The sequence below is a fragment of the Phytophthora infestans genome, genomic scaffold, assembly GCF_000142945.1.
Source record: "Phytophthora infestans T30-4 supercont1.9 genomic scaffold, whole genome shotgun sequence".
NCBI classification, from domain to species: Eukaryota; Oomycota; class Peronosporomycetes; order Peronosporales; family Peronosporaceae; genus Phytophthora; species Phytophthora infestans.
Window position 1 is genome coordinate 55,352 of NW_003303750.1, and position 25,062 is coordinate 80,413.

Here is a 25,062-nt window from a genome sequence, read left to right on the forward strand (position 1 = left end):
GGAGGATACTGGTCAGGACTGGCGTATTTCTCCGTGGTCGTCTGTAATGTGTAGATCTCGTATCGAATAAATGCACCGTATTGATCCGATTTGTTGATTACGTATGTGCTCTCCAATGCGACACGATCGATTCGTAAGTCATCAATCAGATTCCAACCTCGCTTCACCACACGACTATAGCCACCCTTCCTGTCGACGCTAGACGCGTTTCGGCACCGATCCCACACGCTAAGTCTGTGAAGCGATGCCCATCGTCTACGGTGTGGCGGACGCTGGGGTATCACATGCTACGAGCCAGGCAGACTCTCTTCATACATTGCAGAGGCCACACACAAGTCAACACGAGCGAGTTTTACGAAGGACCAAGAGAGTGAGCAAAGAACAGAGTCTGCCGTTAGCCGCTCTGGGACCTTTCGCACCCTAAGCAAGAATCATACCACTAGATCTTAAGGCCACTCAAAACAAAAATTCACACTCACATGTCGCGTCGCCAGCACGCATCTCACGTACCTTCGCGGACAGTTAAACTACTTTGCTAACTTACCACATTAAGTGTAGCTGGACATGTATTAGACTCCGGCTATATTTACATTCCAACTTAGAGGGGGCAACAATATTACCTATAAACGTTTATGTCCACCCCCTCGATGTCTTACTTTGTAGATTCGCACTCCCCTTTAAAGTCCTCGCACTCCGTAACCTGCCCCGTGAAATTTCGGAGCTCATGAACATAAACAGCAGCTCAATTCGCTAAATAAAAAAGTATGTTTTTATTTGTTGCCGTTTAGTACCTAATTCGGCAGATTTACAATTCGATTACATAAGTAATCGATTTGTACACTTTAAGATCTGAACGAAGCACGCTTCTATAAAGAAGATAAACAAATTGATGGCCTTTATATTTATCGTTAGACTAGAGCTTTAGACAGAACAGTCAGTACCAATCGAACGAGCGCAAGAGATCCGTTGGCCTTGACCCGTTTTTCAACGAATATCGAAAGCGTTGAGCATTTTCTATCAGCTCATCAAACGCAACTATTAATATCTAACCTGAAGTGTCGGGCATCGCTTTATGATGAAGCACCTAGTAGATAAAATAAATGGTGACTCCGGACACTGGATTATAAGACCACTGAAGGCGCCGGCTGTTTCACCGTTGCGGTCATATCCTTTCCGAAAGCACACTTCTAATATCTGGCCATTTATCTAAATACACGCTTGTCTTGTCTTGCTCGACATTCTACTCTAGCTAATGACCGAATGTGATAAGCCACGTTCGGCATCCATGCACTGCATGGCGTGGATCACCATCCAAGCGTAGAGCCTTCACCTTTTACTTGCTGAATGAGTATATAAAGTATGCTAAGGCAGTGCAATGACTCGACCATAATGGCGGTAAGAACTTTTGAGTTCATCAGCATTTCGTGCTGCTAGCATAAATTGCGGTCGAAAATCCTCGCCACGGACAGTGAATCTGATGATAAGTGAGATGTCTCAAATCTATAGTCGCCGATGTAGAAGACGACAGAGAGGTGACATCGTGCTAAAGAAATGGAAAAAAATCGATTGCAGGTCGGTGAGCAACATGCTGCTAAGTAGCAGGATGTTGCTCAGCGCTACCTAGTTGTTTTAGTAGCGCTCTAAAATGATTTATCATATTGCTAAAATGATTTATCATTTTAGCAATGAATGTGCTAAGTAGTAGCCACAATAATGGGTGGCTTCATGGCCACGACGAAGCCTCTATTTTTAGACTAGAATCCGTTAGACTAGAGCACACCGCAATCAGCGCTTGCGTTTTTACTAAGCTCACCACCGCTGTTCTGTGCCCGTTTTCCAGGACTACGCAACCGCTAGAAATAGCGTTTAGCCAGCCAATATGGCTGAATCGTGATAAAAAAGCTTAAGTATCACTGAAACGCCACGCAGTTTCATCGCTATCTCCCAACCCTCTTCAATCATGCCCCAATGGCACACCGACTGCTCCGGCAAGTCATTTCTCTTTTCACCTCAAGCTCGTCACACCACCTCCTCAATGTCTAAAAACGGCTCGTCACTCCCGACATGCGGCCGGACTTTGCGTCGATGCGCTCGGTCCGAGCTCTCCAACACTCACCGACTGGCAGCAATTACCGAAGCGCGCGGCAACCAGTCTGAAACGAGCGAGAATTCCGTCCCTGGGCCTTTGGGGCAGCGCTCCAGGTCTGAAGGCGTCATCCATACCACACAAGGCGTGAGGTTCAAAGACAAGTGCCGAAAATACCAGTCGCGACTGGACAATCTTATGGTGGTCGCAGCAGATCCATGCAGCTCCGAGAGCAACGCGAAGCTTGCTCAGAAGGCACTTCGCTACCGCAACAAAACCCGGAGCGTCGAAACGCGACCAGCAAAGCAGCTATACCAGCGTGAAGTCGCAGCACCGATATACTAATTAGACTACCAATAACCAGAACTTATACATCCCATTTTGATGAAATCTGTTTGAGATCGGTATGACTCCGTGTTATTATCTCTATTGCTCGTTATCATTTTCACGTTGTTGAAAGTTATGGGTTCTTGTCACCATTAATCGCAGTGGAGGCGTATTCTCCCACGTGCTGTCTCACTTATTTGAGCCCTCACGCTCATCAAGTGAGTTGGTTGGCGCGTACGCCAACCTCTCAATCGACTCTGTATAAATTCTTCCGTGCTAAAGTTGTTTTCTAAAGGCTCCGTCGCATCCGCTCTTCCGTAAAGTCAAACCAACGATTTTCCTGGCCGAATATCCACTTTTACATTGCTATCATCTCTGAGTGGATCAATAGAATTCCGTAGTTGTCGGCTGCCGGCAACCAAACGTTGCCAGGATGCCCGTAATACCACCTCCAGCAAGAATAGTACCGAAAAAAAACGTAATGCTACAGCGATGTGTCGCGTCGAAACAGCATCTATGATCTGTCAAGAGCGTCCAACTTGGACTCCAAGGTGCAAGCTTCTTAAAAGCTGCTACAGTGATGAGCAACACCGCTGTAATACTGGTCGTAGCAGTGATGCTGCTCACCGCACTAACTTCTTCTCCCTTCACATTTCAACATGGGCAAGTAAGCAGATGTTTTACTTACTTACGCAATCAACGATTGTTTTCCAGCGTCTCTGTTAAAGCGTAGTCTATCTATTATCGATCTTTAAGCCCGTTGATCTTGGCCCGTTATTCAGGACTACGCAACCATTAGCGTGTTGTCCGCAATCAAAATCGAAAAGCGTTTTTCACAAGAGCCTGTATACTCGAAAATCTGTGCCGCTGGTCTTGGCTGGTTAAGAAATCACGACGTGCCGTTACAAGATCTGTCCGACCACGCTGCTAGTGACCCTGGGACGTTTCCGACAGCACAGTACTTAAATTAAAGTGGTCTTGGTGTTGGTTCAGTGAGTCATTCCTCCTTTCACCTTGCGCTCGTCACACACTTCCACAATGTCTCAAGACGGCTCATCAAGCTCACTATGCGCTCCCCGCTTGCGCCGATGCTCGCGGTCAGAGCGGTCCATTATTCACCGCCTGGCTGCAATTGCCGAGGAGCACACCAACCAGAGCGGAAATCAGCCTATGATGCATCGATCCAGGTCTGAAGGCATTATTCGCACTACACAAGGCGTGAAGTTCGAAGACAGGTACCGAAACTACCAGACACGACTGGAGAGCTTAATGGCACTTGCAGCAGATCCTTCCACCTCCGAGAGCAACGCGAAGCTTGCTCAGAAAGCCCTCCGGTATCGAAACAAGACCCTGCGTACTTCCAGCTAAGCTGCAACTCCCATCAACGCCATGGAATTAGGCATCCTAGAAAACAGATTTTAATTTGTGCTGTACATCTATTATTGTCCTTCATAAAACACCTTTATCATCATCTTTGCTGCACCTCGGATACTTTCTTTCTTTGTCTGAACAGCAAAATAAAGCGAGTTAGTTATCGGTGAAAAGTGGTCTTCTATTTGATTTTTATAAGCTGTAATTTACGAGATAGTATAAACGAGTTACTGAAAGAAAATTTTAGCTGTAATCCCTTAGAAAGCTACACGAGCGGTTGATCCTACTAGCCTACACTGTAACGGCAACAATGCGACACCGAGGGCGAGATGAGTCACGCAAACGCCGATGTCACGGGAAGTGTTGAGTAAATTCAACGGTAAATCAAGACGGCGTCGAGCTGATGTGACTGTTGTGTAGGGTGTGCTCCGTTGGGTACTAATTTTGGCGGTGCTGCTCAGCGTTGTTGCTCATCGCACACCCATGCGATTGCAGTGCTTAACTTTGTGAAAATAGACCTCTTGCATCTTCCCCAACGTGCGACCGAATTGATTACCTCTTGCGTGTCCATCTTGACATTATTAGACCGTTGGTCTGAGCCCGTTTTTCAGGCTTACGCAACCTCAGCACGCGCCCTTGGACGCTCGCAATCAAAAGTCGCGAGCATTGCATGAGGCGTTGCAGTGGTGACTCTGTGCACTGGAAAGTTGTGTTTACCTCCAGTCTTGGCAGGTTCAGCAGTCTCCCCAGACAGTTTCGGCTCTACCTATCAAGCCTCCTTCAACCACGCATCAAGAGGACTCAAGGACGCTCCGACAGCTTTAAAAATGTTGTGTCAACACCAATAATTTGTGTCTACATAGCGAGTCATTGCTCTTTTCTTCTCGAACTTGTCACACCGCAATGAGTCAAAGCCGTTCGTCACGCGCGACATGCAGACCCTTTCTACTGCGACGCTGCTCCCTTCACCTTTTGGACGGTGCGACTACCGAAGAAAGCCGATGCCTCCATCTCTCGCCGAGCGCTCTCAATCTGACAGCGTCATCATCACGGCACAAGGTGTGAAATTCGAGGGCAAGTACTGCAGATACCAGACCAGACTCAACAGTCTAATGGTGCTGGCAACAGACCCAACAAGCTCCAAGAGCAACGCCTTGCTCGCTCAGAAGGCACTACGGTACCGCTACAAGACAAACGTCCAAGTAAAAATCATACCGATATTGTATTAAACACATTTGTACAGTAGAGTGCACGATTGTATTGTAACAATACTATCCTCTTCTTCTTCGTCTTAACCACAGCCACGTTGCTTCTCCTTCTTCATCGTTCTCTTTTTGGCCTTGTCTTTGCGTGCCTTATCCTTAGCCAGCAGGTCCTTCTCGTATTTCACTTTTTTCTCGTGTTCCTTTTTCATTTTCTCGCGCATGGCGTTCTGTGCCTGTTGCACTCTTTGTCTGTTCGAGTTAGTGGGCCCTACGTCCTCCGTCACCTTCTCCTTGTCTTTAATCTTCACCACGTTGCCATCCTCGTCAAACTCAGACATGACTGTGAAACCATATTCGCTGATAAGTTGCTCCCGCGCTGCGATCTCCTCGCGTGTCATGTTCTTGAGGCGATCCGCAGCTTTCTTCTTCTCGCGCTCGGCCGCATCCTCGGCCTCCTGACGCTGTTTCTCGCGGATCTGCAGGTCTTTCATCTTCTTTTCCGCTAGCTTGAGTTCCGCTTCCTGCTGGGACTGTAGCTGCTCGGCCTGGCGCAGCTTCTCGACGTCCTGCGTCATCTTAAGCTCGTCAAGTGTCTGGTCCATCACGTCTTGAGCCACGAGACCGTCCGCTGCTCCTGAGAAAACGGCGATCACGCTGGCCACACGTTCAGACACATCCATGTCCTCATCTTGAAGTAGTCCGAGCGCGTACTCGACGTAAACCGAGGCGTCCAAGTTCAGACGCGACACCTTGTCGCGCACCCACGCCTCCATTGCCACTGAATGTGATCAATCGAATTTCGGAGACAGTGATTGGTTAAAATCCCTGAAAATGATCACTTAGAGTTTGTGGACGGGGATTAGTTAACCCCTCTGATACCGCAAATGGAGTCTCTGAACGTGCAAACATTACGTCGTAACTTACGACGTCCTAATAACAGCATTATTGTATAGGGGCGCCCCTTTTGCCGTAGGATACATCGGCGATGGTGAATAAAGGTTTGAAGTGTTTGGTCTTCACATGTCGTATACTTACGACCTCTTCTAAACGCCAACGCATAGAGAAGTCTCAACTTACGACTTCTACTAAAGCCTGATTCAAGAAATGTACTACCCACGTACATAATCAATTACATAAAACAACGACACTCGAGATACTACAATCAAACCCCCGTTTTATGGCGTTTTCAAACGTTAGCTACATACGCAGTTTCGCCCTCGTCATCAGCATCGTCCTCCTCTTCCCGCAACAACTCAGGGCGTGTTTTCTTGCGCGCTCCAAACTTGGCCGGACGTCGAAACACAACTCGTTTCCCAAGTGACTCAGGAATTGATTTTCCACACTCAAAATCTTCATGCCAAATCTGGAAGCATGTTTTCGCGATTCCATTGTACTCACGCCGAGCTTTCGGGCAGAGGAAAAATTTGGCCTCGCCGCTGGAGCAGTCTTCACAGTAGAATGTCGTCTGGAAAGATTTTTTTCTTTCACCGCGAAGAAGTGCGCATACCTTACACGCACGCTGTCTACGCTTTTGAACGCCGGACACAATGACCCAGTCATCGTACTGTTTGTAGATATGCTGTGGGAGGCGACGACGTTTTCGCCTGGGGGGAGCGGATGACTGTGGAGTTGCTATAGGATCCAAGTCGAAATCTTCGGGTTTTAGCTGCAGGAGCTGGTTGTGGAGGACAGCCATCCACGCAGCACGAGACATTGGCGCAATTCTCGCGGCCCGGCATACCTCCTTGTGTGTGATAAAAGCATTCACGATCGCCAGATCTAGGAAGCCTAAAAATAAGGACTTGTAGTACTTTCGAAACCGATAAGCCATTTGAATTGAGAACGACTGCAGGCGGAGTTGATCCTGAATATCAACTCCGCCCATCCACCGCTGATAATCGGTCACTAGCTTGGGACACTTCACAGTAATCGCCCCAATTTGTTTCACATTGCGCTGAATCGTATCCTCCTCCATCGATGCACCCGTGGCCAAATAATGGACTGGCTTTCTATCCCACCAGTGGCACGCAACCATTGTAGGTGCTGCCTCGCAGCGCGAGAACGTAAAGGTTCCTCTCTCAACTCCACGAGGCCGCGTCCGACGGCCTTCAACGACTTGACGGTCAAATCCAATGCGGTTCGTCGTGATAGCTCCGACGACGTAGATAGACATACCGAGGAGCTGTAAAGCCAGCGCTACGGACGAATAATACCGATCGACAACGACCATTCGAAATCCACTAGAGCAGTCGCCAAGTAAAATTTTCATGTTGCGAATGACGGCAGCCGCACCCGTCTTGTTGTCGATAGTGGTGGATTCTCCGTCTGTTAATTCACGGGCTCCAACGTAGACCTCAAACCTAAACCAGTAAGTTACGACGTTAGCTTTTCAGAATTGCTAGAGATGTCAGAAGCTACGACTTTGAAAAAAGGATACTAACGCACCTGGGGCAGTAAGCCGTCTTTGAGTCGCAAACCATAAAAAGTTTGGTACCGTACCGATGAGGTTTATCTGACATAAACATCCGCGTAGTGTTCCGCCGAGACGTTGCTGGTAACACACCTCCATCGAACGAAAACACTGCCGGCAATGTCCAGCCAGATTGGAAGCGCTGCTGCAGGATATCGACGACCGGACGCAGTTTCCACAGTTTGTCTCGAGTGCGGGGTGCATTGTTGTTTGTGAAGTGTAGATCACGTAGGATAGCTGTACATCGGTTGCGTGGCATATATTTGCCAAAGGTACCAGCAGGTAAAGCTCCGTCACACGCCATCGCCCAGTGCTTCGAAAACCGTTGCTTGTGGGGGCACAACATGTGCGCAACAAGCAGCCCGATCACGTGCAAGCTTTCGCAGGTATCGTACGCCTTCGCAGCCCTCAAACGCCATCGTATCTGCAAAAGTGTTTCTGGTGACGCGATACGGTTGTTACGCCTCTGGCTTGAGCGTATTTTCTTGGCTTCTGAGTCAATGTTCTGGGCTCGATAGCGGTTGGTTTCAGTCACGATGTCGACCCACAACTGCTTAGGCATGAAGTAGAACAGCAACCCTAGTGGTGTAGTTGCCATTTCCCGTAGCTCGTGCGTAGGAGTTGCTTCGTCACTTGAAAGCCCCTGGTAGCTCGGTCTACCACTTTCGAACAGAGAGGACGGTTCACTCCACTTCGTCAGGCGCAAAGCATCCTTGTCGATGTTGGCAATGGAGAGAGTCCCACCAAGAGAAGCTACAAATGCCTCGTCAACTAGTTTCAGCTCATCATCCGGAAGTTCGTCGTCGTCTTCAACATGTTCTCTGCGCTCTACCACATCGTCCTCTTCACAGTCATCACCACCATCATCGCTGGTGCTAGATTCCATACACTCGAAGTCATCGGAGTGTTCGTCTTCTTATAGTACATTCACATCGTCCGCTCTAACGTGGACAGCGGGTGGAGACGTATCCACACGTTCCACATCATCCTGCTTGCTCTCGTTGTCCGAGAACTGGACATGTCCTTCGGATTCAGCTTCCGACAGCATTCGCTGGAACGCACCAACAACGACATCTTCGTCTGATAACCCGATCTGACCAGGTAACTGTTGCGCTATGTCCGCAGCCGGTGCAGCCACTCCTGTATCAGGCCCGGCATTCTCCTCGTTAGCATCACTGCTGCCGTCAAACAGGGCATCCAGCGTAGGCGCGGACAACATCAGAGAGCAGTCAATTTGAGAAGGACGGACGTTTTCATCTGACTCCTGTCCGTTGTCGTCACTGCTTTCGTCCAGATTGATCAGCCCAGACGAAATGGCATATCTAACAACCGCGTCCTCGCCTTTGAGCATGTTAACAGTTAGTACTTAGATATATAACCCTTCCAAAGATTTGCTTACCAGTGAACATGTTTGTCCCTTCAACCAGCTCCTGCGAGTCACAATTTGGAGCGAAGTACATCCACTCCGTAGCAAGCCGCGTCGGTCTTTTCGACGTCCACCCGACCGCGCGGAGCTGCCGCCAAAGATGCCTGAAGTCTACCGAACGCGCCACCGCAGCATCTTTTGTCACCGTACTCGTTCGCAACCTCGCCATCTATCCACTTGCGTGACAGAGCTCCAATTTCCAAAAGAGCACGTCTGGAACCGTGGAGCCACTCATCACTGGGTACGGATCAGCATTTCCCGCATAACCCTTTCCACCGCCCGTTTTGTGCACATGCAAGGTTGACCTTTGTGACCTTATACCTTTTGGAGCAGAAATTACACTTGATTAAAGTAATGGAACATTTTTATCGAGCCATTTGCTATTGTTGGTGTTGCTAAAGTCGTATTTTACGACTTTGTAGTTTTGTGAAGTCGTAAGATACGACCTTGGTAACAGAGGGGTTAAAATCTGAGTAGGTTGTGTAGTACACACGTGTTCGTGAGCCGTTGAAGTGCATCAAGTAAACAGGTAAGACAGCGAACGGAGGTAATAAGATGACGCGGCAATTCCGGTTGCGGAGCCATGGTGCGAGCGCACTTGTCAGTAGATGAGCAGCACAGCTACGTCGAAGTCTATTACCAGTCTGTGAGCAGCGCTACTTCTTCTAGCGTACACATTGCAGCCTCTGAACAGAATACTGGCGTCTCCAGTCTAACTCGTGAAAGGCGATTCCCGTAATCTCGTCTGTCACTATTACATGTTATAAGAGAGCGATCGTAATCGCAAGAATGTAGCAGTGATAGAGTGAAGACTTCATTCCAAGATTTACTTGACGAAGAACCGCTCTCAACTTTTCTAACTCTTACCTGCTGAAGGACTTCCGCCAAGGGGCTGACGAAGTACTAATACACAAGGAGCTCGCGAACAGCCTACACCTTTACATTTTGGTGATAGGGGGAGGGTCGTGTCACTAATGGATCGCTGCCATTTAATCTGCACCAGACAGGGCGTCGTTTTCCTGGACACCAAGGACCAGGACCACGAAACCAAGCTAGCCAACCTTGTCGCACTAGCATCCAACTCGTCCAGCTCGCGCGGCAATGTTTTGCTTTCCAAGAAGTCGCGAGCCATGCAATTGAAGTAAATAAGCTCTTAGCTGAATATTTATGAAAAACAAATAAAATTTGCTGAGCACTAAAAGTCTCATTTCGGGTGGTATTTTAGCGGTTAAGGTTCATTACCTGACGGTTGAAAGTGAATAGATTGTCAATTACGCAGCGGATGGCACAAGCAGTTTGGTAACAGAATAGTTCGATGTTGTATCTTTATTGAGGGGTCTATCGACAAGACCGTTTCTCGTGAAACGAGTTATATTTTCAGAAGATAAGATGCCACCTCGAATCCGGCTGCTGTCCTCGTCCCTGTGAGCAACGCGTGACTTGTCCGTGTAGCTGTATTGAGCATGTAAAGCGATCTTGGAAAGGCATGCCACCGGCTGCTAATTAACGCCCGTTGGAAGTACGACAGCAGGATACTTCCCGCTTGACTCACTTCCCGCAAAGCACGCCAGCTCGCACATCGTAAACACTGAGGAGGTGTTTTCAAAGCGGTCGTGGGCATCTGAAGACAAAGGTGGAGCATTTGAAAAAGCTCAAAGTTCTTGTTCTCTGTTGCAGAACTACATCGAATCGAGTATCAACGCAAAGTGTCTAAACGCTGCATTTTTTTGGCTTTAAATATGTAGCTACAAGCAATTGACTACGTTCCACAACATAAAGATTCCTTACTTCTTGACTGGTGAGGGTTGATAAGAAAAATAACGAAAGCTGGTTCGCGTGGAGCTCATTTACGGACTGTACGAAACCCTTGAGTTCGCTTGCATTTCCTTCTTATGTCGCTACGCGTCGGCGCTCGAGCACTTTGCGATATCGCAGTGCCTTCTTGGCAAGCAGCACGTTGCTCTGCGTGCTGGTGGAGTTGGTGGCAAGAGCTACGAGTTTGTTGAGCTTGGACTGATACCTTTGGCACTTGGTGTCCTGGAACACGATGCCCTGTGCCGTACAGATGAAGCTCTCGGACTTGGAGCGGCGCTCCAGTGCCGCGAGGCTCTCGCTGGCGTGACGCACGGACAGAACAAGTGGGTAATGGTCGTCCACGGGCTCCTCGGGTGACGGCGCGAAGGCAGGAAGCTGCTCGGCCAGTGTGGCGAGGTAGTCGAGCTTGGAGCTCTCAGATAATGAGCGACGGCGTGACTTGTGCGAATTCATTTGAGTGTTAGCTGGCAAATGTCAGAATGTGGGCTTGGCACGCCCGTCGTAACTGTAGGAGGATGTGTGGTTTATGCAGCTGCCTTGAAGAAGACAGGCAGTCGACGGAATTTTCTGGCGACTCATCCCGAACGGGAATTTTGTAGGACTTTTTCATTTGATTTTTGGCTTGCCAGCGGAATTCTCTGAAAAAGTGTACAGATTCAGGTTGCGATGAAGCAGCAAACGGTGGGCAATAAGTTGGAATCTGGATGTTCGAAAGCGAAAACTGCAAGGTAGTCGCCAACGAACAAGTAGCGTCGTCTCAGCTCCAGACTCGCAAACGCACACACGATCGATGATCACAGCTTCGGCCTATCGTTCACTTCCAGAGTTGATTGTCGATTATATATGCAAACAACATGCGTAACTAATGCGATGGAAGATTTGCTGCCACTTCAACTTGGATGCCACTACATGTATTATACTCGTTCCTTGCTGTAAGCTTATTGGCTAAACAAATTCAAATTGCTTCGATTTTTTTGCACAGAAATACGCGACATTTCAGGCTTTCTTCCACAACCAACTTGGTGCCACCAATAAGCGACTGCAAGTAAGTATTGCTGTACATGTAGCAGACATATCCAACCACCAGGCTGTAGATATCGCTAGCCACGCTGCCGTGTTCACTATTCGGACATGCAATCTTATTTGTGTTTATTGTTACCGGCAGATTTATTTTTCTAATAACCGGCGCTGTTGCACGCGACACTGGAGTTGCCGGAAAAGCTCAGTGCGTATCGCGCGGAAACAACGGACCCAACGGACAGCTGAAACAAGACTGACGTTAGAAAGAAATAGGCGTCTACGATGGTGAACTTAGGTCTCTTCCAAGATCTTAAGCGCACACTCTTCGAAGCAGCTCACGCAGCATCCCGCGGACAGGTTTAGCTCGCTGTTCACGCGGCGAGAGCAACCGGGAAGCGTGTAGAGCGCGGACGTGAGCACGGACCGGGTACGACGGTTTCTTTTGAGGATTTGGAACGTGAAAAACTCCACGAGCTCCAGCCTCAAGACGACGTCTCAAACGCATAGAAACATCCCGTCGGATGAGGTTGAGACTGCGTTGAGCTGCTTGTTGCAAGGCGAAATCTGCAAACGCTCCGGCGATGGCTGGAGGCGCCTGAAACCCACTTGCACGCATGACTTGAATAGACGCTCCAAAGTCACCACGGTACTTCTCGAACGCCGATCGCACTGCATCCGCATTAGAGTGGAACTGCGTTAATCGCGTTCGAATCTTCTCCTCGGTATCATCACTTCTCTGCTCAACTCGAGCAGCCACTTCTACAGGAGGTGGGTTGAACTCAACGTGGTAGGTCTTTCCCGTAACAGGGTCAACACGTCGTCCCGCAATACGTCGAATGACTTCATGGTCCGGAACTTCTAGTTCCAAAACGCAGTCAGGAGCTGCCAAACCACCTTGGGCATTTAACAACGCTCCTGCTTGCCGAGATGTTCGTGGGAAGCCATATAGTAGCCAGCCACGAGTGACACAGTCGCTTTCGGCTAGTCGATTGAGCACCACGTCGACAATGAGATCGTCCGGAACGAGTTCCCCCTGGTCCATAAAGTGTTGAGCCTTAAGCCCTAGCAACGTCTTGTCTTGAATCGCTTGACGTAAGATGTTGCCAGTGGAGAGATGTACCACTCCCAGTATCTCAACGAGAAGTTCACATTGAGTGCCTTTGCCTCCTGCCGGTGGGCCCAAAATCACGAGGCGTGGAGGGGAGATGTTACCCGCGCGTTGCTCGGAGATGTCGAAAGACGACAGCGTTGTCGACATGGATGGGTTGAATTGGGCACACATTTCGTACTTTGAGCTTTCCTACGGGTTGAACAGGGTTCTTGCTTGGTGGTGAGTAGAGAACTGTGGGATATGATGCGATTGATAGGGAACAGGGCCCCACCGAGTAACCGTCCCAGTGGATTCGGGGGATAAGAATACAAGCACATTTGACTGACTTCGGGTGCTGATGTCGAGGCCTGTGCTGTTGCCTACTTTAGTACCTCGAAGTATCAGTCATCGACCTTCGTTAACTTGATGTAAGCCCAACGCCTGTGGTCAAAACCAGCATCTATTATTTGTCAATCAAAAATTGTTTATCTAGTTCTTGCTCCACCTAGGCCATCAACAAGCATTCCCGTGTACACAGCATCACGAGAAACTATCAGGGCTCAAATTGACTAGAAGTTGTCAGGCCACAACTTTACCGTTCTTCGAAAGGGTCACAAAGATTTATCAAGTGAGTATCACTATGTCGTTTTTATTTAACCCCCCAAGCCCGAGGCCATTTGGTGCTCACCATCTCACACATACCTACACACGTTAAGGTTTATCCGCAAGATGGGCACCCATATTATACTCCATATATATTTTAACGTGTCTGTACTAAAGCCGGTCCATACCCCCAACCCCAAACTTTGGTATCGTGTCTTCCCCGCCTAAAGTGTCTTCCTAATACTGTACATGGTATATCTATTATTGTGTCTCCTGTACGCAAAGACGATACAGTATACCAGTTTTTAAAACTCCTCATACTACTATTTACTTATTTATTTAATTTTGAATCTATAACACTTCTACTTTAAAGTACTACTTCAAAGTTGAAGTACTACTAAAGCGTAGTACTACGTAGCATTCTACTACTAGTAGAAGGTACTGGTACTACTACTAGTACAAGATCATTCGTGCCATTATTAGCAAAAGAGCAATTCAAACATGTGTTTAAGCGGTTGTAGCGAAACTGTTGCCCGGCTTACTTAAACGACTGCTGAGTAGCCATGTCGCTCTGGTGCACTGAGTCACTTTGTAGGACCGAGTCCTCCGAAGTTGAAGCCGAGTCCTCCTCAATCAAAGTCTTCGAAATCTTTGAAGTCTTACCACCCTTGACCAGAACAGTGTCCTCACTGCCGCTATCCGATTCGCTGGCAAACAACCAGTCGAGATCGTGGCTGCCAGATGCTCCCTTGGTAACCTTGCCCTTGGTAGCACCCTTGACAAGAGAGGGGTCCTCGCTTCCGCTGTCAGAGTCGTTGTCAAGCAGCCATGACAGATCGTCACTACCAGAGTCCGATTCCTCCTCTGCACCGGGAGCCTTGGTTGCCTTACCCTTGGTGGCAGGGACGTCCGTCTACAAGCCTGATTTATTTGTCGATATTTAGAAAAACAAACCAGCTGGGAATACGTGAGCTGTGCAGTATATTTAATGCAAGTCAAAAATCAGAGCCGGAGCCTGCCTAAACTACGTCATCACTTCTGCGGGATCGCTTCTGGCGTGATGATCCGTCACTTCCAGATTCACCGCCCGACTTCTCGGAGTTCTCAGCATCACCTGCAGTCTCATCGGTAGGTCTCTTCGGCTTACGGGCACGAATCTTGCGTTTGTTCCGTGTCTGAGGGATCAATGTGCCGTTCTTCAATGCTTATGCCAGATCTCGAAGCACGATGCTGGAACACCGTTCACGGAGTGCTTCACTTTGTTGCAAAGGAAGCCTCGAGCTGCTAGAGCATTTTTAGAAGACGGTTTCAGCCTGCATTTACCGCAAAAGAAGGTAGTCTCACCCCCACGCAACTCTCCATCGGCTTTGAGCACTGAGCACACCTTACAGGCGCGCTGACGGCGTTTTCGAGCTTGTGTGGCGCTTCCTTTACGCCACTCGTCGGTCTGAACAGGCACATGTCTGGCGACTTCTCGAGCTTTTGTCGGTGTCGCCTGGAGCCCTCGGCGGCGTAGCAGCTGCTGCCAGTCTTCAGGTTGAAGCTGGCACAACTCCAGGTGAAGCTGTTTGAGATATTGCACGTGTGATAGCTTTCGTTCACCATCTCTAACCCGGCGGCAATTGAAGACAATAAATGCATTGATAATTACCAGATCAATAAGGCCTAGGAACAACGATTTGTAATACGTTCTGTAGCGTCTTGCCAACTGCAACGAGTATCTACGGGGTGCATGTAACAGACACGATTAGCGGAAATGGTAAAGCTGTCTATACACGATAAGACAACTTACCTTTGAAGACGCAGCTGGTCATGCACATCCACGCCGCCCATAAAGGTCTGGTAATCTTTTACCACTCTTGGTGCCATTACTTCCGCTTCCGAAGCCGTAATAGGGTCTCGTCGGACAATTCTGTCCTGTTGCGCACTTCCACCAGTTGCTAATACGTGCACCCCTTGCTTGTCGTACCACCGGATTGCTTTCATTGCAGGAACATGAACGGATGTCGCCACTTCGTACGTCCCTCTTTCGATATGTGCTGGCCGCTTGTTCGACGCTCGTCGGCCATTCTTCTGCTTTGCTGGTAGGATGGCCTCGCACAAGCCTTGCTTGTTCTTCATAATCGTTCCAACGATGTAGAACGACATCGTAAGCAGTTGCATTGCAAGCACCACGGAGGTGTGAAACCGATCTGTTACAACCAGTCGAAAGTCGGAGGGTCCAGTGGGGCCAAATACATGCTGGAGATTTCGCACCACTGCAGCAGGGCCGGATTTCTCGTCAGGTGGAGTGCTGTCGTCTTGCATTTGGCGTTTACCACAGTAAACTTCGAAACTGTATCAGACACGGTAAAGAAATCGTTAGCATGTAGCAGACACGTTAAGACAACTTTATAGCCAAAAAAAAATGCGCTTGAAGGCGCGTCACAAACGTACCGGATGCAATAAGCCGTCTCAGAACAGCACAGCATGAAGAGCTTAGTCCCCCATTTGTGAGGCTTATCTTTCATGTACACTCTCATGCGATTGAAAGCCGATCTTAAAGGAAGCATCGCTTCATCAAACGCCATGACCGGTGGCGGTACAAAGCTGCGCTGGAAAGTATGTTGCAGTACGATGATTACTGGATCCAGCTTCCACGCGCGGTCCGTCGCTGCCTCAGGAGCATCATTGCGACTGAAATGCATGTTGCGGGAAAGATGAGCAAACCGATCTCGCTTCATATAATGGCCGAAGCACCCACGCGGAATTGCGCCTTCGTCGGTAGTGGTCAAATTTCTCCTTGTTCGGCGCAATTGTTCTGGCAATGAGTAGTCCAATAAAAATACAAAAATCTCTTCCAGATATGTCAGGTGTTGTCAATAAATTCTCCTTGATTTGTTCTTGCGATTTGACTTCAAAATTGTTGTCCTTCCGGTGGCGGGCTTGTTGCTTTGCACGCTGTGCGCCAACACGCTTATCCAAATTGTGAAGGAAATAGTCGTCACTAGCCCCGGCAATGTCTTCCCAAAGATGGGGAGGTGCAAACAAGAAGAATGACCCCAACGCGGTCGAAGCAGCGGAAAGGGCTTCTTCAGTAGGCCCGTGATCCCCGCTGTAAATATTGGGATAGTCCTCCGTAAGCCATGCATCAGTCCGAGCCTCGTACGGCTCGTCCATGTAGGGAAAAGGCAATTGGGTATCAGGTCCATTCCATCCATTGAGCTTCATGTCTTTTAGAACATCCTTGTGTACACTACCGCGCGCAAGTGCTCCAACTCCGCCAACTGATTCAAGTAGAGATGGCTCGAAAAGTAAGTCAGGAGCAGCAGCAGAATCCTCCACGACGGCGTCGGCTTCTTCGAGGCCTAAGTCCTCATCATCATCGTAAATGGACATATTCTCATTGTCACCATCGGAATCCAGTGCTGCAAAATCTGCTGGATTATCTCCAGGCTCGATAATGTTTGGGTCATCTACATCCACATACACTATAAGAATCCATAACGTGTATTCTTAACATGTATATACACCATAAGCTTACACATCATTGCTCTGATTCCATATGCAACGCTGACGCTTGGTTGCACTTTTTCAGGTGGTATGGCGGCCGGTTGCCCTTCTTCACCTGGCATCGTGCTTTCTCCGTCGCTATCAGGCTCAGAGCAGGCATACTCTGAGCCAGATGTAGCAGCAGCATCGAATTCAGCATGTAAACTACAATTGGGATACTCGTCAGTACCTATAAGGGAGTGGTGTGTTAGCGTTAGCAGTAGCTCACAGGTACAAGCAATGTGTTCGAACTGCTTACCGTTTTCATCACCAACTGAATTGCCCAAATCACTCTCTGCCAGGTGTGGAGAGGTAGCCTGAATGTTCGGACAAACAGTCTTTGTCGTGTCTGGATCTGGACTGACAGTTCGGTCAGCAACTATATACACGATAGCGTTAGAATCATAACATGTACATACACAATAAGATCAAACGCACCATCTTGTCTATCAGGCACATCGGTTTCAGGCTGTCCACTTTCCGGAGTAGGTTGAGTCGCTGCCGCTTTTGCTTGTTGCTTCGCCGCGGTAGCTTTCTTCATCTCCTCTAGCAAAGCACACGTATTAGAGTCCACACAAAGACCTTGAAAGGCGATACTACTTACCCAAGGCGATACGGTCCAAATATGCCATCAACGCAGCCTCTCCAACGAAAAAGTCCACGCCACGTACGTCCTTCTTCGTCTTCCCCGGCATAAGGTACGTGTAGTCGTTTGACAGGCCCGTAGGGGCCTTTGATTTCCATCCTTCCTTCAGAAGCTCTCGCCATCGGCCTCTGAACCCGGACATCTGAGCGGCAGCGGCGAAAATTCTCGAATGACCGAGATATGGGTGGCGCAGAATTCCACCTGCAATCCTATATGCTGATTTGTGTGACACCCATTAAACCTGTGTCTTCTAATTTTCTAGAAAAACCAAGTTCAAGGCACACGCATAGCTATGTACTGCTGTGCGGAAAGATGGGAAATATGCCTACCCCTTCTTGACTGACAATTTGTATGGTTCTATACAAACGTTAAGTATAAAAGCTTAACGTGTCTCAGACACGTTAAGCTTTTCGCGGAATCGTGTCTCATACAGGCTCTCGGGTTTGGGGGGTTAAGACTTCCAAAATGTTGCTGTTGAAATTTGATACCAGGACCACCACGAGCCCCTTGACAACTTGAGCAATTCCAGCCGACCTATGCAAAATAATTGGTATTAACCCTAACAAGATTTTTTTAAGGACAAAAATGAGGACCAAATTTCAGTGGTGTCCTGCAGATTTATAGTCAAATGCAAGGAACAAGATAAATGTTTGTCATGTCTTCTTCGTTATCCTTCACGAACTTGACTCAGTAAATATCGAATCGGCTTCACTACGCTACTTGAAATCTTGCACTCCTAAGACTGATTTCACTGAAGTTTGTCCTAAAGTTTAGAACAAATTGCTGTTTGCTCGGTTTGTCACCTTGACTACTGGCTGCAAGCGCAATGATCGTCGGCGATGCCTGTTCGTTAAGCGAACGCTTGGTGCTCGTCGATTCTGAGGATCCAATACTCTGGATGGCTTTCTGGATGGAGGCGGTGCTCTGTTTTCGTTTGACTTGGTTGACTTGAGATGGTGTGACCTCTTGCATGGGTCTGGCAGCTTCCTTTCACGATGAAAAATTTCGAAACAGGACTCGCCATCACTCCATCTTGCTGCGCGACAAAGTGAAACATGGCAGATATCACACTCAAAGCTTGTTTTGTACCCTTTACGCGTGTGATTGCCATTTTCACTGTCGTGATTCATTTGACAGCAGATAATGCAGCATCTCTGACGTGCACCCTGGATCCGGACCTGTAGTTGAACGGTTTGATTGGATACATTATTATGAGCAGATGAAGCGACAATTGTCCCGTACCTCATGGTGATCATTACTTTTAGAGAGCCGAAGATGAATCCACTCTGTGGATGACTCGAAGTGATTTCGTTTGTTGCACGCGAATGAAAGTTCCAATGTCGGTGGACCTGACCGATTCTCCTTGTCTCGAGCATCGCTAAGTGGGCGCAGAGAGCCTGCCTTCTTTGAAAGCACAACGGCAGCTTCTCGGCAAAATGCGGCAAAACTGGGGAGATTTTGCTTGTGTTTCTGATAGGCCTTGTAGCTTGTACATAGTCCTCGATTCATAAAAAAACCGTGTGACTGCAAGAATCACAGTTAGAACCCATATTCTGCGCGCGAATTGTGAGCTGCTAGCTACCTGGAATAACAGAAACGACTGGTAGGCATTGTACACTAGAGTCATGAGCAGACGAAGCCAAATTGTTGCACTAGGTGTCAGTCGGAAATGCTTGGACTTGACATTCTTCAGATATCTTGAATAGACATCGATCCCCCCCTTGACACGATTCCACAACGCAATTAAAGTTGGCATGATATGCTTGGCTGGAGGGAGTGGGTTTTGCCGCTCGTTGATAAGTCTCACTAATGCCCTCCATAACCCCAGGGTTTGTACCAGCGTGGCTTGATCAACACAGTGTCCTAATTGCTCAGTTTCAAACTCGGGAATGCTGGCGGTTTCTGTGTAAACCCACTCCATGTAGCCCAACGCAATTGCCTTCAATGCACTCTGGTAAGTGTGAGATGCACTCTCGCTCACGACAACGTGAACAACTCGAATGATGTATGTAGAGGATGCATACACAAGGTATCCATGTGTGATCCCACTGCAAGCAATGCTGTGCAGTATCTGGAGGCGGTGACTGGACTCTGGAATCACTGCGTTCAATCGGAAGCCGGATCCCATACCAGTCAACTCTACTGTCGTGAATATACCATAAGCTTTAGCAGCAGCTTGTTCCTGCTGAACTGTGCGAGCAGTAGCTCGAGTTTTGTACTCCATTACTGCATTGAATCTCCCACATCGCACAGACACGATGGCAGCAATATGATCCGGTAAGAAAGCAGCTACTGGCATATTGCTCCTAGAGAAAAAAAATAGTTTCTTGTCAGACCCGATTATTATTTTGCTTCACTTACTTGCACAGTAAACCGTATTCTCTGAGCTCCTCGATATGATAGTGTGTGTATTTCCAGAAATAGCGTGATGTGCGAGGCAATATTGACTTCGTTGGCGGTCCCAATCTTTGTAAATGGTGTTGAAAACGGCGCCATGAACCAAGTCGATAAAAGGGCTGAGTCAACTGCATATCTGGAATCTCGCCGAATATTGCGACCAGGAAGAGCCTCCCCAGCATCATTTTGAAGAAGTCGAGCAATTAACGTTGCTTTGTTTCCAGATACACGAAGTCCCAGGTCACGGCATAAGGTTTTTAGATCTCCCAGCGTTTTCACGATTAGCTCTGCCTCAAGCAGCGGTGCTCCTGCGTTTTCACTGCTTCTGGTCTGGGCGGGACCCGGCTGTTGGCGATTACTTCCCAATGACACTGCCTGAACATCAGGATCATCGACTGGATCACCTCGGTTACCATCACCGTAACTGTGAGCAATGGCGCTATATATTTTTGCAGCAACCGAGCCCGTAATGCGAAACTTCCTGAGTAAAAACCATTCTGTAGTTCTTTGCTCCATCGTCAATTTCTGAATACCGTCTTCAAAAGCTGTAAACAACTCCTCCCTACGAAGTGAGACTCGCTTCAGTGTCCGCGATACATAAGACCAGCTATCAGGTCCCGCGCTGGCAAACGTTGTGTAGCCTAATGCCACTTTTCCAAGCCCTGACCGGTATGCAAGTGCGTGTGCATTTGCAGGAAGCATTCCTGGTTGAACTGGTATACCTTTGGTGGCCCAATACGCAGCACGATCTCCTTTCTCTAATACTAATTTTTGGTACTGACTTGGTGTTTTGCCAAATGTAAAGGGAAACTTTGTGTGCGCTTATGGGTACCGATGATACTTCCACCAGTGTCAACAATTTGTTGGTTGACAGCATGAGACTGATAACCTCTGTCCAGCGCGTGAAGAATACCTGGTAGTCGAATTTGGTTCTCCGTCGATGATCCACAGAGTGATCTCTGAAGAATCCTCACAATGTCCACGGTTGATTCGCCGTTGGCAGCCACATGTCCACCCAAAAACAAGCCTGTAACCAGCGATACCACGCCATGCTGCACTGGGCCGTATCTGCCAAACATTCGCTTGGTAAGATCAATTACCTCACAGCATAACACGATCATTAAGTACAGTACCCCTTTTTCGGGCTGCGCACGTGCGTAAGGCCAATATCGTCCACTGCCTTTGAGCGCAAGCGGATCAAATCATCATCTAATGATGCTATCGTTGTTCCATCCACAAAACCAATGTCTGCGGATAGCCGCCGTGCGAGTTCGTATGCATAAGAGATGTCTCTGTCAGGTGTGAGCGGTGCCGTCCATTGGTCGGATCCTCCTTCTTTTGTAAACGGATTGCCACTTAAAGCTGCCAAAATAGCGTGATATCTGGGCAGCGGTAGTGCCTCTTCAGCAGGTGGATACAGAGCCCTATTGCTCTCGTCGTAGAAGAAGTCCGGGGTTACACCAATAACACTTAGCCACAGCTCGACCTCAAGAAACTTGTAGATGTCATCTGTAGATGCTTCTGCATAATCAGCCAGGCTCCTGTTCACAAAGATCAGGAGCCTTGCCAGCACAGTCGAATCCAGCCACACGAACAGGAAACTGGAAACGCTAACACCGTCGAGGTGATGCTGTGTAGTACCGAACATTCGCTGCAATATTCTTTTAGCGACCTGGCCAGCTTCTTTACGTGTCTTATCCAGCAAAAACGCATCGACATTGTCTACTTGATGCGCTGGTTTATCACGTTGGGATACTTCCAGGATCCAGGACCTCCTCTTCGTCTTCGCTGTCGGATCCAAAGACGTACGGAACCTCTTCAGACGACTCGCTTGAGTGATGGTCGCTCCTCGGCTACGCCGAGTGGTGACCATTGTGATGAAGGAAGTAGTCGTAACAACAGTAAGTTGCAGGGACTGAAAGTCCAGCAGGGGAGAAAACCGAGTGCTGCTGCTTGCTCTTGACGGCGCAAGTTGTCGAGTGTGTAGCAGCACACGGAAAAACCCCGGTAACATATATTGGTAGGATTAGCAGTAGGATGGGGCTGGCGGCTCGCCAGCCAATGGTCCGTCGAAGTCCGGCTTCTGGACGCGAGCATCGCGTCCTGGAGGCACCTGAGCCTCAGGTTTGAGCTGGACGCAGTCCTGGCTCTTCCTCCACACTTCACACTCCCACTTGATCTAGTCGAAGCGCAGCTTCAACATGATCACCTTGTAGAGCTCACCACGATGTTCTTGGCATCTTCTAGCTGCGCTGCAGCACGACGCTTCGTCCTTGGTAGCGCTCTTCCTCCTTCTTGTCCTTCGCATGCATGAACTGGTAGTAGTAGCTTGCATTCACGCATGGCGATGATGTTTGGCTCCCACTGAACGAGCTGAGCCTTGCTGACGGTCGATGCGCAGCACCTTCATCCCATCACGGCAATGTTCGAACTTGTCCTTCGGCAATGGCTTCGTCATCGCGTCGGCGATCATGTCGTCGGTGCCAACATGGCGAATCCGTAGCTGCTCGTTCTCCACGAGGTGGTGCACCAAGTGGAACTTGTTCATAATGTGCTTGTTCTTGCTGTGCTTGCCAGGCTTGGCAGTCAGATAGATGCACGACTTGTTATCGCCGATAATCTCCGGAGTCGCGAACTCCCAGCATAGTTCTTCACAGAGTCCACGTAGCCACTGTAGATCTCTAGTGCCTTCATTCATGGCAATATACTCTGCTTCCGTTGTGCTCTGTGCGTTAATCTCTTGCTTTCTTGATCCGTACGAAACCACGTTACCATTGACGAACGTCACGAACCCGCTAACACTCTTTCGGTCATCAAGGTCATTAGCGTAGTCAGCATCGGTGTAACACGTCAGCTTGACGTCGTTCCCAATAACAATGTCCATCACTAAGCCGTGGTCTTGAGTACCACTCAGGTAGCGTAGCACCCTCTTTCCCATAGCGTAGTGTGTGTGGTCGAAGCAGGACAGGTACTTGCTGAGATTACGCACAGCGTGCGCAATGTCCGGCCTTGAGGCTGAGACCAGATATTGTAGTGCACCAACGAGCTCTCGGTACGGGGGCGGGGAGTCATCTTTCGCATCTGTGACCACCTCAGCGCGCAGCGCTTCCGGTGTTGCAACCGCGTTGCACCCCTCCATGTGAAATCGCTTTAGCACCTCCGTAATATGTTGCCGCTGGCAAAATACCGCATGTCGACGCTCGCTGTCGATCAGTATCTCCACGCCTAGTAGATACTTGACTGGTCCGAGAGATGTGAGTTCATACTCCTCACTGAGTTGCTTAGCAACCTTAGCGCAAAGGTCACTAGGGCCGAGGAGCAGTAGGTCGTCGACGTACACCGTGAGCAACATGGTGACTTCTCCTCCCACTTTCCTGGCGTAGAGTCCGTAGTCAGAGTCGAGGCGCTCGAGTCCGATCTTCGTCAGGAACTTGTGCAATGTCTTGTTCCAAACGCGAGGCGCTTGCTTTAGCCCATACAAACTCTTCTGTAGCTTGCATACATAGCGCGTAGAGTCTTCTCCGAAGCCTGGAGGCTGCTCCATGTAGACCTCCTCGTCGAGGTCACCGTACAAGAACGCGGTCTTGACGTCGAACTGCAAGATGGCCCATCCGCGTTGCAGCGCGTATACGATCACGCATCTGATCGTCTCAAATCTGATAACAGATGCGTATGTTTCACTGTAGTCGATGCCCATGCGTTGTAGAAAGCCTCTGATCACTAGTCGAGCTTTATATCGCTTAATCCGGCCCGTAGAGTCTCTCTTGAGCGCGTACACCCACTTGCACGAAATGACACGCTTGCCCTTGGCCTCCGTGCGTCGCACGAGCACCCAAGTTTCGTGCTGCTGCTGTGAGTCCATCTCAACTTGCATCGCTGCTTTCCACTCAATCCACTTCTTTGACCTTGCCGCATGCTTGTGACTAATGGGGATCTGCACATCCTCGACGTTCTGCTTCGTCACATACGTCACTACGTAGTCCTTGAGTCGGGCGGATGGTTGTCGCTTCCGCTTCGGTCGCGACGTAGCTGCACTGTCGTCTGGCGACGACTTCTGCGTCGTGCATGGCTCCCAGTTCTCGTCTTCGTGAGCATCACGTCGACTGTCCTTGGCCTTCGAGGCTCCCACTCGATTTGCACATGCTTTCGCTTTATTCTTGCCTTTTGTGTTCTTCCGCTTGGAACCTCCCACTGAAGCTGCTGGCTTCTTAGCGTCCTCGCTTGGTAGCTGTGGGTCATCACTTCGAGTCGCAGACTCGGCTTCAACTTCAACACCTTGGTCATGGCTCTCACCAGCAGTGGCCAGCTTCGCCATCTCCGCTGCTCGCCTTTCTGCAAGCTCTGCAGGAAGCTGCAGGTACGTAGACATTGTCGTCCGGATCGGCACGATCGGGATCTCCGCAGGTAAGTCGTAGTCTCCGTAAGCGTAGGTATTTGCAAGAAGTTGCTCAATATACACAGTGTTTACCGTGTACTTCTCATGTGCCTTCATGTTTCCATCTCTGCACGTCGTCACTGATCCTGTGCGCAGGTTCAGCAGCTTATAGCCCTTGGTCTTCTCGCTGTAGCCAAGTAGTAAGCACATCTGCGTCCTTGGAGTGAGCTTCTCCTTTCTCTGCCGAGAATCATCAGGGATGTGCGCGTGCACCAAGCACCCCCACGTGCGCAGCACGCTGAGGTCTGGCCGCTCTCCGTACAGGGCCTCGTACGGGGACTGCTGGTCCTTCAACACCGGCGTCGGCGTCTTGTTGAGCGTCTCAATTGCATGTAGGAAGGCTTCTCCCCATAATGAAACAGGCATTTGCGTAGCTTGTAACATAGATCTGACCTGCCGCATGGCGATCTGGTTCGTGCGCTCCACGATAGCGTTCTCCTGCGGGCTGTAGAGATTGGATGAACGCGTGTCGATGCTGAGGTCCTTGCAGAAGGTCTCGAGCTGCATGTTGACGAACTCGCCACCACCATCGGAGAACAGCATCTTGATGGTCGCCTTCGGGAACTGGTTCTGGATCCAGCGAATCTGCTTCTGAATCAGCTCCGTGGCTTCGTCTTTGTAGGCTAATAGATATCCCCAC

The 25,062-nt window shown here is 49.1% G+C and overlaps 4 protein-coding genes across 4 annotated transcripts; 1 reads left to right on the plus strand and 3 right to left on the minus strand.

Annotated features, from left to right (window-relative positions):
* Nucleotides 1–2,022: 2,022 nt before the first annotated feature.
* PITG_05712 (uncharacterized protein) lies at nt 2,023–2,493 on the plus strand (the record flags this gene model as incomplete). The annotated part of the gene is made up of 1 exon (XM_002997931.1): nt 2,023–2,493. The coding sequence occupies one exon, from the start codon at nt 2,036–2,038 to the stop codon at nt 2,429–2,431; it is 396 nt and encodes a 131-aa protein (XP_002997977.1).
* Nucleotides 2,494–10,580: 8,087 nt separating this feature from the next.
* Nucleotides 10,581–11,168, minus strand: PITG_05713 (uncharacterized protein; the record flags this gene model as incomplete). Its single annotated transcript, XM_002997932.1, has 1 exon — nt 10,581–11,168. One exon carries the CDS (start codon nt 11,151–11,153, stop codon nt 10,776–10,778), a length of 378 nt encoding a protein of 125 aa, XP_002997978.1.
* Nucleotides 11,169–11,823: 655 nt separating this feature from the next.
* PITG_05714 (adenylate kinase, putative) lies at nt 11,824–13,039 on the minus strand (the record flags this gene model as incomplete). The annotated part of the gene is made up of 1 exon (XM_002997933.1): nt 11,824–13,039. The coding sequence occupies one exon, from the start codon at nt 13,000–13,002 to the stop codon at nt 12,031–12,033; it is 972 nt and encodes a 323-aa protein (XP_002997979.1).
* A 7,712-nt stretch (nt 13,040–20,751) lies between these two features.
* PITG_05716 (uncharacterized protein) lies at nt 20,752–21,066 on the minus strand (the record flags this gene model as incomplete). The annotated part of the gene is made up of 1 exon (XM_002997934.1): nt 20,752–21,066. One exon carries the CDS (start codon nt 21,064–21,066, stop codon nt 20,752–20,754), a length of 315 nt encoding a protein of 104 aa, XP_002997980.1.
* Nucleotides 21,067–25,062: the final 3,996 nt, after the last annotated feature.